Source organism: Coregonus lavaretus (genome assembly GCF_964263955.1).
Source record: "Coregonus lavaretus genome assembly, chromosome: 14".
Classification (NCBI taxonomy): Eukaryota; Metazoa; Chordata; class Actinopteri; order Salmoniformes; family Salmonidae; genus Coregonus; species Coregonus lavaretus.
The window spans coordinates 28,780,936-28,799,016 of NC_140001.1; the positions used below are offsets into that span (position 1 = coordinate 28,780,936).

The 18,081-nt window shown below is 47.0% G+C and overlaps 1 protein-coding gene across 5 annotated transcripts in view; it reads right to left on the reverse strand.

Moving 5' to 3' along the window:
• Positions 1 to 18,081, reverse strand: part of LOC311141294 (EMI domain-containing protein 1-like) — a 66,570-nt gene that overhangs the window by 12,767 nt on the left and 35,722 nt on the right. For 4 of the 5 annotated variants that reach the window (XM_084176582.1, XM_084176583.1, XM_084176585.1 and 1 more), the window contains exons 4-8: positions 1,918 to 2,073; positions 1,662 to 1,723; positions 1,375 to 1,507; positions 385 to 429; positions 161 to 268 (exon numbers count right to left, since the gene is read on the reverse strand). In XM_084176582.1, coding sequence (XP_084032708.1) covers positions 161 to 268; positions 385 to 429; positions 1,375 to 1,507; positions 1,662 to 1,723; positions 1,918 to 2,073 — 504 coding nt within the window. The remainder of the gene's footprint in view (positions 1 to 160; positions 269 to 384; positions 430 to 1,374; positions 1,508 to 1,661; positions 1,724 to 1,917; positions 2,074 to 18,081) is intronic. The other variant, XM_084176584.1, reaches the window with a different exon arrangement.

Consider the following 18,081-nt stretch of genomic DNA (forward strand, 5'->3'; position numbering starts at 1 on the left):
GAAACATCTATCATTCATACTGATTACAGTCTGTTACTATCATACTTCAGCCAAAAGGAATGACTGTCACAAATTTGGAGGCTTATGAAATCTTACAGTGAAATCAGGGGTTGTTTAAATCATACACCCTGCCATCATCTAGTTACAGTAAGTATCTTACCCACTGGTCCTGGGATCCCCTTAGATCCCGGGGTCCCCGAGGGGCCCCTCACCCCAGCCTCGCCCCTGGGGCCACTGGGTCCCGGCAGTCCCTGAGACCCTGGCTTCCCTGAGCAAAGACAGGGGACAGACACTACTAACTATGGAGCCATACTGATACAGCCACAAATAAAAGTTTGTGTTACAAACAAAGCAATGATTGAGCTGACAACATCTCAAACTTACCATCTCGTCCAGGGGTACCGTCTTTGCCTCTTTCACCATGTGGACCTGTGTGTTAGGGAGGAAACAGACAGACGTCAGACAGCAGACCCAGGGAAAGAGGGAGAGAAAGGGGTTGTCCATTGCCTTGTGTGGAGAAATGGACTAGAGGTTGAGTGATTCCTGAGGTGAAGCGTTACTAGATGGAGGTGGCAGAGCAGCTGAGCTGTGCTCTGGATTAGACAGACTCGCTGACAGACTAAGCACTGAGATGTTTTTAGGGCCACAGAGGTGCCAGTGAGGAACGAACCCCTCAGCTAGTCATGGGAGACTAAAACCCAAATGTTCCATGCAGGGCGAAAAATTCTGCCAAATGATAGCTCTAATATTGTAGTGAAACTAAACAGAACAGGTCATGTCTTTCTCTCTCAAAACTCGTAAGACATTGACTGTGTGTTAGGGTGCACATAATGGTGCATTTACATTCTTCAACAGGCCTTAGAAGGCCAGTGATGATCTTAACCTGAGAGCCTTTAGATAAAACAGATTTGAATGTAATTGGATGGAAGTTGATACACTATTTAAAGGTATTTTGAGAGTACAGCAGCAGAGCACCCTCTCTTTCTAGCTGCAGCCAAGGCTGAGCTCAAGGGAAGGAGAGGGCTTTCATGCCCTGAAGTGTTCACTTTCCACACACCCTCCGTCCTCCCTCCCTCCCTCCCTCCCTCCCACAGAACCCTGAAAGTGAGCAGTGCAGACAACTGGACTCTGACTAGTCGAAGAGGAAATGAGTGTGTGTGTGTACGTCTCTCTCTTAGCGACAGAGGAAATAGGATATGAGGGGAGGAGAGCAGGTAGAGAGGCAATGGAGAAAGAATTATGGCACATGGAGCGAGCTGTGCAGAGTAAGTTCTCACTCAATTATCAAACATAACCCACTTCACTCAAAATAATAGGCATACATGGTTGCTCCTCAACCCTGCCCATACATGGGTATAGGATACTTGTATGTACCTATGGGTCCCTGCTCGCCAGGGGCTCCTTTGGTTTGTGGATCCACTATCTGTGAGGAAGATTCCTGTGCCGTTCCTCCTTTACCCTGTAGGTGGCGGTGAGAAGTGGAGGCAGGAGAGGACAGCACCTGGACCTAGTTGGATAAAATAGTAAAGAGAGAGAAAGAAAGAAATTTAGATCGTAACGCCAATGCCTTTCAAATGGACTCAAACACTGTTGTTTATGATGAGAGACTGTGTGGTCTCTCACTGCAGCACATTCTTCAGTAGAGGAGTCCATGACTGTACCTTTGCCTCCAGTGAGCTGAGTCTATCTGTCAGGGCTGTGATTCGACTACAGTTAAGGCAATCTGGAGAACCGAGAAAGAGACAGATATTATATGGGTATCGATATCTGCAAAAATCTCTTCCAAAATGTACAAAATATGAGAAACATGGGGCCTGAGTATTAAAACAGAAACAGTGTAAAGGAGAAAATGAAATCCCAGGTGTTCTGAGTCTGACAATATTCAAGAGAGAAATATGGTTCCAGGTGTTATAGTACTGTATAAGAGAGCATTAGGGTCCTGGTTGTTACTGGTGGAGAGCTGCTCCCCTGTTCCTGTTCCTGTTCCTGTTCCTGTGCGGGCCGGGGCAGGTGGCCGGCGGAGAGTGGACGGCTTCCTCACTGCCTCCTGAGCCACCAGCTGGTTTCCTGACTCTGCAGAGGAAGAGGAGGATGAAGTGGTGTCAGATCAATGGACCACACAGTGAAGTCATACAGACGTCATTCCGTTATGATGCACAGAGTCAGTCATGCAAATGGCCCTGATGGGCAGCGAGGCTTCCAGACAACAGAACTTCATTACACAACTGAATCAACAATGTAATAAAATACCAACCCCCCACAAAGTATTTTCACTCAATTTCTGAATGCTCAGTGGAGCCAACATTCTCTTGTCATTTCAAATGATTTGGCATTCTGATTATGATGAAGAACTGCAGAAGGCTAGTTGGACTACATGAGAGAGCTTTGCTCTAAAAGCCCCGTACAATAACTCTCTAGTGTCCTGTGACTGTAAGGAGACAGGGCCTCTCTCCACCAGGTGACCTCACTAACACCACAGTCATGGTGGCAGAGAACCAGCCGGTGAGGGCCACAGGGGAGAGGGATTGGGGGATGAGGGATGGGAAGGGAAGGGATGGTGCTAGATCAGACATGAAAGGCCCACAGCATATGTTCTGCTCTCCAAAGTCCCATCCATCAACATCATACTCTGCAATTGTATCAAATTCACACACAACAAACTGCTTTCATTCTGGCATGTTTTTATTGAGTATAAAAACACAATGCCTTGGAGAGACGGAGTTAGACAAACAATAGCTGGCTTGTATTAGGAGAATGAGCCATTTCAGCTCTGAGCTCTATTTTCTGTCTTGCCTTTATTTGATGAAGTGTGGGAGTTTGTGTTCCTGCAGGTTGGGGATGTTTTGAATGGGCAGACCTTTGTGAAGTCCTAGACTTTGTGGTTGCGTCTGTATGACCCAGGTGCTCCTGACACAAACAAGAGCCTGGGCTCAGCACCTCGTTAGAGGCCAGCCCACACCTCCTCTCCTCTCAGAGTCAGCTGGCTGGAGCCAAACACACTGCAAGGCAATGGCCAACATAGCCTGGAAATAGCAGGGGCAGGGAGAGAAGACTATTACACTCCTCCAAGAGCTCACTCAATCTCTCTCTGTCATACACTCACAGTCAGCCACACTTACTGTAATATATCCTATGCACTATTGATGCTTGTCAGAGACAAACACAGACAGAGCTACAGTACAGAGAGTTCATGTTCTGTTTAGAGTTTGGTGAGAGTGAGCAGGAGAGAGCAAAAGGCAAGAGAGGACAAAGGAGAGCACTAACAGAAAGAGTCAATGTGCATAAAGAGAGAGAAGGAGAAAGAGAAAAGAACAGTGTGAAAAGGCTTTGCGTAAATGGAGACTGCTCCAGTCACTTTCCCTCAACCTTTGTGGTTTAGATTTTCTATGTTTTGGGTTGTAAGGCTTTCTCAGCGGGTTACTAATATTGCATGTGGAAATTAAACAATGTTAGAGCTGAGACTGTAAAGTAATGGTATGTTCTAAGGAATGTGTAAAGAAAAATGGCTAAGAGCCATGTCTTCTTCCATTTCAGTAAGAATGTCAAATGTGTGGCGAATTTAGATCAGGGAGTAAACACTCTTTGTTCTGCTCTATGAGTGTGAGTGTGAGTGTGTGTGTTTGTGTGTGTGTGTGTGTGTGTGTGTGTGAGTGTGTGTGTGTGTGTGTGAGTGTGTGTGTGTGGTGGGGGGGACTCAATGGAAGTTTCCTATGGAGACCGGCTCGTAATGATGGCTGTGTCCGATTTCAAATGGCCTCAGAATTGAAAATATACCCCTGCTGAAGAACGCACTGAAGGCACCTCTAACCCAGCCTCCCTCTCTGACAGACAGCACCTCTTTTTTCTCCTCTAGACTATAGACTTTTAAAGTGCCAAGTTCCCTTCACCCACACTCAAATACATTGTATAAAACATTCAACTGGCTTTGCACTCAGACAACTGTCCCCCACACACCCCAACCGCCTAACTTCCATTCTCTTACTCGCTCTTTCATTCACTCTGTCTCTCCATGTCTCAAGTTTGAGAAATCACAGGATAACAAGAAAACTCTAGTCCCCTAAAACCCCATAGACAGTGTCTGTTAACCAGAGTGTGTGTGCGGGGATGGGTGTGTGTTGACTTGGATGTGCTGATTGTGATCCATTAATCTGGGCAGATAGTAATAACGTCAGGACTAATAACTGGCCCCTGACAGACATGGGGGCCTCTCTCTCTCTCTCTCTCTCTCTCTCTCTCTCTCTCTCTCTCTCTCTTGCTCTCTTGCTCTCTCTCTCTCTCTCTCTTGCTCTCTTGCTCTCTCTCTCTCTCTCTCTCTCTCTCTCTCTCTCTCTCTCTCTCTCTCTCTCTCTCTCTCTCTCTCTCTCTCTCTCTCTCTCTCTCTCTCTCTCTCTCTCTCTCTCTCTCTCTCTCTCTCGCTCTCTCTCTCCCTCCCTCTCTCTCTCCCTCTCTCTTTCTGAGGCTTCAGAAGGCTATCTGTTGGTTCTGGAGGCCATGGAGGGGGAAGGAAACAGGGACCCATCCCAACCACCCCCTTACCCTTTATGGAGGCTCTTACAGTGTTAAAGAGGGAAAGGGAAAGTGGCTGTTGTCTTAGCCTGTGGCAGATGGATGAATAAGAAACAAGAGTTTAGCACTACCAGAAGGATGTTGGTTCTCTAGAGCAGAGTTTCCCAAACTCAGTCCTGGGGGCCCCCCTGTGTGAACTTTCTGGTTTTGCCCTATCACTACACAGCTGATTCAAATAATCAAAGCTTGATGATGAGTTTGTAATTTGAATCAGCTGTGTAGTGTTAGGGAAAAAAAAAAAAAGTTCACCCAGGGGGGCCCCCAGGACTGAGTTTGGGAGACCCCCCTGAGAGGGTTAGAGGTCGTCCTGACATCAGCTCTGTCTCTGTGTCTGGTTCCAGGCTCTGGGGCTGACAGGACAGGACACAGAGCACAGCACAACACAGGGGGAGTTTTCCACTGTTTACAAACACACTGGCATTGCCTGCCTGGTGCAACCCTCTCAGGATAAAGATGGAGAGGAGTGAAGATCACACCACTGCAGTGTCAGGGTTACCTAAAACCTGTGTGTGTGTATGTGTGTGTGTATGTGTATGTGTGTGTGTATGTGTATGTGTGTGTGTGTGCCACATAAATAATGTATGATGGACACACACACACACAGAATGGCAGTAGTAGGATTGGAAGGTTTTCTTACTTGATAGGGCAGATAAATGGTGAGTCTCACTCATACCTCCTTTAGATGTTTTCAATGTCTAGCTCATTTGAAGAAGTATAAAAGTGCATACAGTACGTGTACTGGCGGTAGGAGCAGGGGAGGGGGGTCTTGGCATTCTTGCTGACAAGCTTCCAAAAAGCATAACACATTCCCCCTCTGTGACTGGGGTTACCCAAATAACCCCCTTCACCACCCTTTAAGCATGCCCCTGAGGGCCCTCCGTGGCAGTCCAGGGGGAGGCCCCTGCCAGCACACGGTCAGAGGGAGAGGAGCTGGGAGCCATCACACTCAGAGAGGAGGCCAAAGTCCTACCAACCAGCAGGCTGGTGTGTGCGTGTGCGTGCGTGTGTGTGTGTGTGTGTGTGTGTGTGTGTGTATAGTTCTTTATCACAGGCTCTTTTTGTTCTCCTCTGCCTGCAGCATTATTCATGATCCAAGGTCAGTCCTCCAGTGATACTACCAGTGAAAATAAACCAGACCCTCCTGCAGAGTGCCCAGCCAGCCCAGAGAGCACATTTCCCCCTTCCTCTCTCTACAGAGCCCATCCGTGCTCCAACTCGCTGTCCACTCCCTCTCCTCAGCTCATTATTTGCCCTGGTTTATTTATTATCTCTTTCATATGGATGTAAGACAAGTAGCACTGTGCAGACATACACAGTCCTCGTGCTGGTTTCTGCCAGGAAGGCCTGTCTTGTGGAGGTATTACAATGGCTAAAACGTCTCTTTGTTTCTTAATACATATGGTCTGTAATGATGGGCGGGTGACTTTATGCAAGCTCACACACATCCCATCTCAGTGGTGGCCTTGGTGGAGTTTAATCAAAAACGAGGTGTGAAGTGAAGCTATGTGATTTCACCAGTCAGATCAGACCTGAGAATGAACTCTGTCACATGGGACTGACTGGGGCTCTGACTGCCACACTCCTCCATCCCCTCCTCCTCCTTTGGCTTGAGTTTCATAAGACTGGTTTATCTCAGAGCTAGAGGTTCCCATGGGGAGGTATGGGGTCTGAGGAAGTGGGGAGCAGCTGTGGACACACAGACCATCCAGTCAACACAGGGCTGGGCCGGGGAGGGGAGGGGACAGAGGAGTCCTCCTGATCTGATCCATCTCTGTCTGCTCAGAGAGCTGAGCTCAGCACTATGACACCATTAGTGACCAGGTGCTGCTGACCAGCCAGGCCAGGGAGTTTGTCTCTGTCACAATGCGGCTTAAGCCTTCAGGAAGACTAAAGACCATTGCTGCGTGTGGACAAAGATATGGACGCTTCTGTAGAAGCACTACTATTAGACAACACTCTGAACCTGCAAATATACCTTATTTCCATAGTCTATTATTTTGACCTAAAATGGCATATGATAACAAATTGGGGTGATGCTCCTCCAGTTCTCTCTATGTCTTCCTCCTTCTCTCGCTCTCTCAGCACACATGGCTTCCATCTCTTAGGCTGCGTTGGGACCCGGGCTCATCCTCAATGGGCCAACACAAACCTGCCCTGCACCCCAGCGTTTATTGTGCTTTCCCAGAATTCCAGCTTTACTTTAATTAGGTGATTGGCTGAGAGGGAGGGACGGCCTTCATTATTTCCTTCCTTTTGCAGAGGAACTGCCACACCCCAGTGACCCCCGACCTCAGCCTGCAGTGGTGCGACACACATTGCAGTAACCACTGGGTTCCTGTGGGCAGGTGTAAGGGGGGGGGGGGGGGGAATAGTCTTTACACACACATATCTGGCTACACACACAAACACACACTGCTATGGCTGTTGTGAGCAGACCTTCTGCAGAGGTGTTGGGCCAGCCAAACAGCAACTGAAACCAGACGTAGCCTGTAGGACTCTGAGGTGAGGGGTGGGGTGGTGGGGGGTCAGGAGGGGCTCTCACCTCCTACAGACCCATCACACGTCATCAGTCAACACACCAGCAGGCCGGGAGGCAGACAGACAGGAGAGCCCTGGTCTGCAGAGTCAGACACACCCTCCCTTCACCTCCACTAGGCTAGACCTCCATCACTAATGTATCTGAGAACAGACTGAGACTCCCTGGATTCTTTAACAAACACTTGGCATGCATGGCCACTCAATGTAGTGGGGGAACCTGTGTGGCTGCAGTTACTGACTGAATTATAATGTCTTCCTCTTGTTCTAGAACATACCTGTGTGTTCTGATTCCAGATGCGTTGTTAACTGGCCTCCACAGAGCAGGTACCGACAGACTCAGCAGGGTGGCACTAACCCACACCAGCTCCTCAACAGAGAAGCCCAGGCCCATGTGGTCCCATAATATGGAGCACACACACAGACACACACACACGCACAGACACACACACACACACATACAAGGTAAAGCAGGAGGCAGGGTGAATAAGGGCATTCTTCCTCAATGGTTCCTACAGTAGTGTAGCGCTGGCCTCTGCTCTCAGATCAGAGCTATCAGCTAATCTAGCCAGATGTGCACGCAGACAGAACTCTAATCCTACACAGGAAAAGGAGGTTTTCTACCGAGGATGACACATCTCAACACAGTGGAGCCTTTACCCTAATTTCCCTCCCCTCCCCCTTCTCCCTCCCCTCCTCTCTAACCCCCTGCTTATTATTTCCCAACAGCCTGGTCTGTGGGTAGGTTACCCATCCTGGAGTGCAGTCACACTGCTGAGAATCGCTCCAAGGCACTCTCATAAATAATAATGACTATAATTAATACAGAAACAATGAGCTCTGTTTCACATCTCCCTCTCCACTCACTTTCCCTCTGACCTCTGAGTACTGACTACAGTACCTCCCTCTGACCTCTGAGTACTGACTACAGTACCTCCCTCTGACCTCTGAGTACTGACTACAGTACCTCCCTCTGACCTTTGAGTACTGACTACAGTACCTCCCTCTGACCTTTGAGTATTGACTACAGTACCTCCCTCTGACCTCTGAGTACTGACCACAGTACCTCCCACTGACTTCTGAGTACTGACTACAGTACCTCACTCTGACCTCTGAGAACTGACTACAGTACCTCCCACTGACCTCTGAGTACTGACTACAGTACCTCCCTCTCTTGCTGCCTGACCACTTTATTTATTTCACATCTGCTTCGGCACTGTTTCAGTCCTCTCAGCAAGTTTAATCTCACCAACATGATACCTGATGCCCACAACAACAACTGGGTGGGTTCATAGAGCAAGCCACAAGAAATTAAACTATTCTGAAATCCAATATTCAAACAAACAGATGTGAAAATGCAAGGCTAAACATGGTTTTAAAAAGTAGAAACACACTAAGCCAATACTCCTCCCTTCATCCCCCCAAAACGTAGAGATTGTTAGTTTATGGAAAAATGGAAACAATTATATTGGTGCTGCGAAAACAAACAACGCTGCGGTCTGTGTAAAATGGCAAAAATTTGCGTCAGGCATATCTGGGGAAGTGAAGCATGCTGGGTTTGAAACGGCGTGCGATTGTGATGGGCTGCACCACAAATCCGCCCCACACTTTTTAAAAATGTCCTCCGCTTGAAAGTAACAGATGTCCAATAAAAACATGAGGCAGAGGCTGACGTTACCAACTCCCACCCATCACTTCTTTATTAAGACACAAAACACTGGAAAACGATTTAAAAAATCCTTTAATGTCCCCATTTCGTGACCCCAGTTGACCTGCATGCAGATGCCTCCCTCCTCCTTTCTCTCCCTGATACAATCTCTTTCTCTCTCTTTCTCTCGCTCTCTCGCTCTCCCGCTCTCTCTCTGACACTCTGTCTCTCTCTCTTTCCTATGATGTGTCTTAGCATTCCCTCTCTCCTCCTCTCATTCCCCTGTCCTATGGTCACCTGTGAGACCATTAAAACCAGGAGCGTTGTGCTACTGACAGTGCCTGGGTGAAACCACACTCGCCTCCTCTCCTCTGTTGTGTATTTAGAGTGACAGGGAGGGGATTGTCTGTGACCTCCTCCCGTCCCATCCCGACACACCACAGTAATTAAAACCCTGTCCTCTAAGCCAACACACAGCCATAAATGGCTGACAAACAAGGGCTCCAAAAACAACTGGGCCCAGGAATAGGCCTGCCTACTGACCTCGATACATACACACACTCTCCACAGGCACAGCCACAGGAATAACCACAGACACTGTGCATTACTATGTTTTAACACTTTGCAATGAGATATGAAGTCCATGCTCACGATGCATACATTTAAAAAACCATACCAGTTGAGGAATAGAGTAGCTGAAAACACAGTAAATATATACACAGTAATCATGTGCTGTGAGAGGCATGTATTGTATTGCACTCTTGGCTTTATATAATAGAGAAAACTGTGAGAGTAGGAAAAGGATAAATATTACAAAAAAAAAAGGAACCCTGATCTAAAACCCCATGTAAGAACAGTGGTGAGCCAGGCCATTTCACACACGGTGGTTTGCTGCACCAAGACACCCTGCAACAACAAGATACTGGGGGAATTCTTGGCCAGTGAACCCTGTACTCTGGCCTGGCTCATTACCCTGGAGATGTGACATGGGCTGAGACCCAAATGGCACCCAATTCTCTATGTAGTGCACTACTTTTGACCAGAGCCCTATGGGCCCTGGTCAAAAGTAATTCACCATATATGGAATAGGATGCCATTTGGGACCCAGCCCTCAACTCTGCCCACAAAGCCAGCCAAGCGGAAAGCAGCTCAGTCCACAGGCTTGCAGCTAAACATCCTGCCCCATGTCCTGTGGCCTAAATCTTTGAATGACACATCAACTCCAACACACATAGTTTATATGCCACAGTAAAACCCAGAGGTTGGTTTGATTACTCGTTATAGCTCTGGGGCCTGTTGTTGCTCCAGCAGTCCATAGCACTGTGTTTTTTCTATGGACGGGGAGCTGATCTGTACATGAGAGCAGATGAGGGCAAGCGAGGCTTATTAAAAAGGCTTAAAACACATCCACTCTTCCATCCCATCACCCCCACCTAAACAACCAAAACAATTAAGAGCCCCCTATGACAACCTTGTAACTGTACCCATGGCAACCAAACACAAAGGTTTTGCTCTAATGCATTGACTGACTATATGATAGTGACTGCACAGCTCCCCAAGCCAGGCAGTGGTTGCCAGACATAGCTATTCCAACTCCCCTCTCGGCGATATTCTGTTCCAACAGCAAACCGTAAACCTGCCTTAATCCTGTGTGCTATAAATGTACTGGAAGCAGCAGAGACGGGCACGGTGAGAGGGGCCAAGCTCACCCACTTTCTTCTCTCAATGTTCCTCAGGATTCAGCTCCTTTTAGAGAACATTGTCCATTTCCCTCATTCGCTCGGCTATTATTGAAATGTGCATGTTCCTATGGGACTTCTCTCACGGCACCCAAATCTCTCTATCGTCGTTAAAAGCTTGGATCATTGCACTGTTCAGACATTTAGCCTTGCAGTGGAATTTCCACTGAAACTCAGTTCTCTCAGGAAAAACACAAGATTTTGTATTGTGAAAAACCAAAACACCAGTTCTTTTTAAACATTCCTTCTTTAAAGTTTAGACAGAGCAGAGAGAGATTGCCCAGACAGAGTGCCAGGCACACAGCACTCACTGGTCTCAGAATACCTTATATTCACTGTATTATTGTAAATTCAATACATCAGTAGTTGCAGACATAATACTGATGTATAAGTCTCCCAGCATGGAGGAAGTATTTAGATTGAACTACAGATGGCAACACATTGACAGGTACAATAGCACTAATGGATCATCTGTGTATAAAGCTCTGTCCTCCCCTGGTGGAGAAAGCTCTGTCCTCCAGGTCCCCTGGGGTATAAAGCTCTGTCCTCCAGGTCCCATGGGGTATAAAGCTCTGTCCTCCAGGTCCCCTGGGGTATAAAGCTCTGTTCTCCAGGTCCCCTGGGGTATAACGCTCTGTCCTCCAGGTCCCCTGGGGTATAAAGCTCTGTCCTCCAGGTCCCCTGGGGTATAATGCTCTGTCCTCCAGGTCCCCTGGGGTATAACGCTCTGTCCTCCAGGTCCCCTGGTGGAGAAAGCTCTGTCCTCCAGGTCCCCTGGGGTATAAAGCTCTGTCCTCCAGGTCCCCTGGGGTATAATGCTCTGTCCTCCAGGTCCCCTGGGGTATAACGCTCTGTCCTCCAGGTCCCCTGGGGTATAACGCTCTGTCCTCCAGGTCCCCTGGGGTATAACGCTCTGTCCTCCAGGTCCCCTGGGGTATAACGCTCTGTCCTCCAGGTCCCCTGGGGTATAACGCTCTGTCCTCCAGGTCCCCTGGGGTATAACGCTCTGTCCTCCAGGTCCCCTGGTGGAGAAAGCTCTGTCCTCCAGGTCCCCTGGGGTATAAAGCTCTGTCCTCCAGGTCCCCTGGTTCCCTAGCAGAGGATGTGGCCATGGAAGACAGACATGGACCACAGGATGATTACAGTGCTGTGTCTGCGTGCCAGGAAGTAAGGCGATAAGACAGCCAGTCAATATGTTAACAGAAGGAGCTCTTTGTTGTGGTCCTGACTCAGAAAGACACAGACTGCAGCAGACAGACAGCTGGGTCTCAGAGGCCTTGATTTAGTTGGCCTATATACTCTCCACAGATAAAAACGTCACTGTCTATTTGGGCCGACTGTAAAACCTTTACGCATAAAAACGCAGGAAGGAATAGCTGCATGTAAAATAAACGTTTGGTACATATAAACAAAGGGACAAAGATACATGTATTTTCCACTAGATAATATAAGGAACCCCTACTAGTCAGCATTTACTGTAGACTCGAGAATACACACACACACATGCACGCAAACTCTTAATTCCATGGACCTGGGCCAGGATCAACATAATTTCCTCCACTATCATGGTTCTGGTCCAGATTGATGGTCCTGCTCCAGATTGCTGCCTCATTGTTTTCACCATCTGCTCTGGGCCAAATCTCTACATCAATCTCTACAGTCATACACACGTGTGCGACTGTGCGCCTGGTGAAACACACACTTGAACACACTTTCACAACTTGCACAACTTGCACACACTTACACACATGCACACACACTTACACACACACTTACACACACACACACACACACACTTACACACACACACACACACAGACACACACACACACACACACACACACACACACACACACACACACACACACACACACACACAGGTTTCCAGCAGGCCATCTCATAATGCAGAGTGGGTCAGGGCAGGGAGAGGGGAGCTGTCTGTAGCTGGAGGGTAGAATACAGAAAGGGAGCCTGGCCTGGGCTCCCTACACAGCACAGTCCTCTGCAGGAAGACACTGGGGATGCATCCTAAATGGCACCCTATTCCCTAGTCCCTACAGTGCACTACTTTGGGCCCTGTTCAAAAGTAGTGCAATATATAGGGAATAGTGTGCCAATTGGGATGCAGATTATGACATGAGTTTCAAACCCACACTGAAATCAGCCAGACCCACTGTGTCCAGCCTCCCAGTACACACAAACAGATGGAGTACCACCATATGGACATCCATGAACCAGTCATATCCACAGAGAAACCATCAATCCACTATATACTGTCCAAGAGCTGACCTCTTATAAGGGTTGAGAGTGACAGAGAATAAAAGCCAGAGTGCTGAGACAGTGATATGGCTGCTCTCCACCTCTGGGCTGTAGACACCTATAAACCGTCCGAAACATTCCCACAATGTTTTCTCTACAGCTGCTCTACATTTTAACTGGCACAGCAGGTATGGATGAACTATCAGGCTCAGTAGGTGGATGGAGACACTCTCTGTCACTCAAGGTTCAGTTGCATAAAGGGTAAATTAGGGGATGGAAGCTATTATCTATTACCAGAAGCGTGGTCACTGATTCTTTAAATACACAAAACTGTGTTGAGGAATCAACACCCTCACTGCTCAGGTCACTCAAATACACTCATATATGCACGCACGCACGGACACACACACACCGGGGTTATGGCTGTATGAGACTGAGCTGCTTTCTGTGTAATCCCTGCTTGAATGGTCTCCTGTGTGCCAGACATTCCTCTGTGTCTTATAGGGCTTTCTGGGGATTAGACCCCACTTACTCCCAGGGGCTGCGGGGCGGGATCAAAGCTGATTGGACTATGGCTTCCAGGGTGGTGGTGTGAGGAACACTGAGCCCATACTCACCTGAGACTGACTCACACAGGGGGACATGGGAACACGACACCACAGCAGAGACATGAGATGCTAACACAGGTCCCACACACCCGGTGGGGGTCAAATCTGACCTAATCCGTGTCACTGCTAACCCCAGCTATGATGACTGACAGCTGGGCCCTGGGAGATAGGACCTGGGTCTGGGATTAAACTTCAACAATAAATGAAGTATTCTAGGCCTCAGTTACTGGAAGTTACACAAACAAGGAATCAAATGAGAAATAATTCAGATTTAAATCTAGGATAACTTTACAGACTATGAGGAGAGTCATTCAGCGGGTTTGAGTTTTTCGTCATGAATCTTGTTATGGAGGCAGCTCTGCAGAATGGTCACTAGCTGGCACAGCCACAAAGTCAGACAATCGGATTTTAAACCTAACCCTAAATTTAACCACACTGCTAACCCTAATGCCTAACCACATTTACATTTACATTTTCGTCATTTAGCAGACACTCTTATCCAGAGCGACTTACAAATCGGTGCATTCACCTTATGATAGCCAGTGGGACAACCACTTTACAAAAAAAAAATTGTTTTGGGGGGGGGGTAAGGGGGGGTAGAAGGATTACTTTATCCTAACCTTAAATTAAGACCAGAAAGCTAATTTTTGTTCCATAAATGTTTACAATATAGCCAAATGTTACTTTGTATCTGGAACATCTAAAGGATATCGCTCAGTCCTACCTCCAGGACAATAAATGTCAACCTGCAGAGTTTATGAATGAAAGGTAGCCTTGTACACTGATTGAAGCAATAGAGCTGAGCCACAAGCTGATAAGTCCCTGATAATTATAATGACGAACAGTTATTGTAACAATGTCCTAGTTCCACACATCTGTCTCCTTTCAGGCTAAACAAACATCCAACGGAACTGATCAAAGTTTACAACAAACACTAGGACTGATCTCTGACAACATTACACAAAGGAGAAAAAAAACGAGAATGGACTCTACCTACATGTGTATTTATCCTACTGTTCTTACCAAACAAATGTCAATTCTTTAAACGGACATGACTTTAGACCTTGACCTAGGTAGAACCACATGGCTGTCTATCGTACTCTCAGAGGAAGAGAGAGAGTGAAAGAGAAGATTTCTCAATAGTATGTATATCTGAAAGGTTTTCCTCTGTTCTGCAATGACAACACATGGGATGTGGAGGAGTCCTTATCATCAAAATAGACAGTGTAGAAGACAGGAAGTAAAGCAGCTCAACTAGAGGTAGAGTTGGCAGAGATCTCTCTTCCCTCCGGCCACAGCACATGGAGAAATACAAGAGGAGGATAAGCATGGCTTTATGAGGCCTCCCTTGGCACACTCTGGATATAAACCTGCTTCTACTGCGCCTATAGGCCCCCTCACCAACACATGTTATGGCAATACAGTGTCCACACACACACACACAGACACACACACAATCACACACACACACATTCACAACCTTGTTCTCTTTGCGTGCTGAAATTTCAATGGCGTATAGCCTTGGATATCCGGAGCATCCCCACCTCAACCTAAATAAAACACAACAATATGACAGACATCCACACACACTTGTGCAGCTCTACCGCTACAAACAGATCGGATAGATATAAGAAATCATTCAAATAGTACAAAATAATAATACTAATTAAAGCTGCAGGTAGGTGTAGTCACTATAATAATAATCACAGCAGACTCTCCTGGGTGCTGAATTAATGTAACAATACTATGCTATAGTAAGATACATACATACAGTATTTCATAAGAGTAACCCTGCTTGTTGAAATGAATCCAATGGCGTTATGAGAAGAATAGCAGTGAAATGACCTTTAAAGGACCTGAGCTTTTAGTACCAGGCGAGCGAGACCAGGCAGGCAGGCAGGTGTGAGCTGGCACAACTCCCCCTCCCTGGCATTTACAGTTTTTCTGAATTGCTAAAACACTAAACCCCATTCTCTGAACCAAATGCTCAGTGGCCTAAACCCATTTGTCAAATCAATCACTCTTTTTGCAAAACTCTAAACACTTTCTCACTCACTAAAACACATTTCGCACTGTGATGCACTTGTGTTACAAAATGGTAAACACAGGCGGCAAAAGTTAAACACAACTAAAACACAGTTGTCATCGTTTACACACAACGACTCCAAATTGTTCACACTTGTTTCTAATGATGTAATCAAACCAATTGTACAGAATATAAGCCAGTTCAGAGTGCACAGGTGGCACAGGTGCGTTGAATGTTGATACCAACAATGGATGGAAACAATCTGAGAGGCAGAGGAGGAAGAGTACGTGTAAGAGGTGGTGGACGAGGAGGAAGAGTACGAGAAAGAGCAAGACCAAGAACAGGAAGTAATTTCAGAAGAAATTCAAGCAACTGTGATATACCATGTTGTTGTTCATGGAATGACAATGAGGGAAGCAGGACAAAGAGTACAACCCAATTTGAGCAGATTCTCTGTGGCCACCATAATCAGGACATTCAGAGAAGAGAACAGGTAATTGTTTCTTTTTATTTTGGTAATTGAAAGTTTACTGTACAACGTTGCCTGTGATGTGGACGAAGTCCTCTGGCCGGAACCAGCACAAAGACGTGATGCTGAGGCAGAATGAATCTCTCATTGACTTTGATTTCGCAGTTGCACAACATTTTTGAGTGTACTGTAATGTGCTTTTCATTTAGAGTTTTCTTTGTTCTTTGGGCTTTTGCAGTTGGACTACTGTATTTTTATGCAAGTGCTGAATATACAGACATTCAATACTGTAATTACTTGCAGTACTTACAGTATACAATATATTCACTGTACTAAGTTGTGATTACTATACTTTTTAATTGCAAAATGCATTTACTATATACGATCAATAAATAAATCTGTAACTACATGCCCTGGACGCTGTGTTCTCCATTTTTTGATGTAGTGTCTAATGAATACTCTGTAGTGTTTATATATTGACTGGCTGTGTGTATGATCTGAAAGCATTGTTTGATTTTGAGCACAGATTAAATGGTTTTGAGCCGATTGTTTGATTTTGCCAGAAGAGTCAGGGGTTTTGTGAATGTAGTTTGAAGATTTGGTTTTGTGTTTAAAGTATTGAGAAAATGGGTGAAGGTATCAAGAAATGTGTCTTAGCAATCGAGAAAAACTGTAATAAATGGGTAAGCCAAGACAAATACTGAGACTGTTTTGTTTGTGTGTGTGTGTGTGTGGATGGTTGTATAGTGTTATCTTATCTTACTGTGATGTGCTGCTCTCCCTGATATCAGCCCAGATGAAAGCCTTTCTCATCTCATCTCCACCATGGTCCTTTGTGCTACAGATGCATGCATCTACACCTTTTATCTCACCCCTATCTGAACCAGCCACCCCAGTTCCCCCTCTCCTGAACCTAGCAGACAGGGCCTGGGTCTGGGCAGTGTTAGAGAGGCGCGTGGCTCTGTCTCTCATCTGGTTCCCCTGACAGACACCGGGCCAGTAGGCTGTTTGTGTTTTGCACCAATGGAGATTCGTGTGCATACTCTGTGTAGAGCACAAACGGATGATAAGGGGAGGACAGGCACCCAGAGCATGACAGAGGGAGGTAGATTTGGGGGAGAGGGTCAGCTGGGGGAGAGAGGGAGCAGGGCTGGGGGAGAGAGGGAGCAGGGCTGGGGGAGAGAGGGACAGGCCTGGGGGAGAGAGGGAGCAGGAATGGGGAAGAGAGGGAGCAGGGCTGGGGGAGAGAGGGAGCAGGGATGGAGGAGAGAGGGACAGGGCTGGGGGAGAGAGGGGGCAGGGCTGGGGGAGAGAGGGGGCAGGGCTGGGGGAGAGAGGGGGCAGGGCTGGGGGAGAGAGGGGGCAGGACTGGGGGAGAGAGGGAGCAGGTCTGGGGGAGAGAGGGAGCAGGACTGGGGGAGAGAGGGGGCAGGACTGGGGGAGAGAGGGAGCAAGGGCCAGTGGCTCAGGAGAGAGGACTGGGGACGGGGCTACTTGGTTCAACATGTGGCCTTTCTCCAATCTCCAGTTAAGGGTCATTGAGTGTTTACTCAGTGGCAGGCTGCAATGTGGTCGCTTAAGTAGCTGGAGAGAAAAGAGCCAGAGCTGTGTGTGTGTGTGTGTGTGTGTGTGTGTGTGTGTGTGTGTGTGTGCGCTAGTGGTGTGCGGGTCAGCTGTTTGTTCACCCTCACCTGCACACAATGGCTAATAACCCATCAGGAGAGGGGAAACTAGACCTACAGTCAGTGTCCAGATTTCAGTTTCCTTGAACCCATCTGAACAGTAGGCTATGGTTCCCTTGACGTCTTTTGTCTGTGGAATTTGTATAGCGCCTCACAATCATCACACATAGCCCTGCTTTTCATCCTCTTTCACCACTTCACAAAATCTTTCCCAAACTTTACTTTTCTGGTCCTCCCTTCTCTTTATTTTCAACTCTCCATTTCGCAGCTTTTCTCTTATTGAATTAAACTCCGACATTGTCCTTTTTTCTGCCCGTTCCCAAAAGCAATTGGCGTGTAGGCTATATGGCGTACCGTTATAGGTCCTAAAGCTTATTAGGCTTACGTAGTGATGCCAGATAGCCTAAAAATAATGAAAGAAAAACCTCAATGTAGCCTATAGATATAAATTGCACAAGAATAATACATTTATGGATATTTTAACTTATTATTTTCTCTTTATTCAACCCGCCCTTCATCCACACAATATTTAATGACCCTATGAGTCAA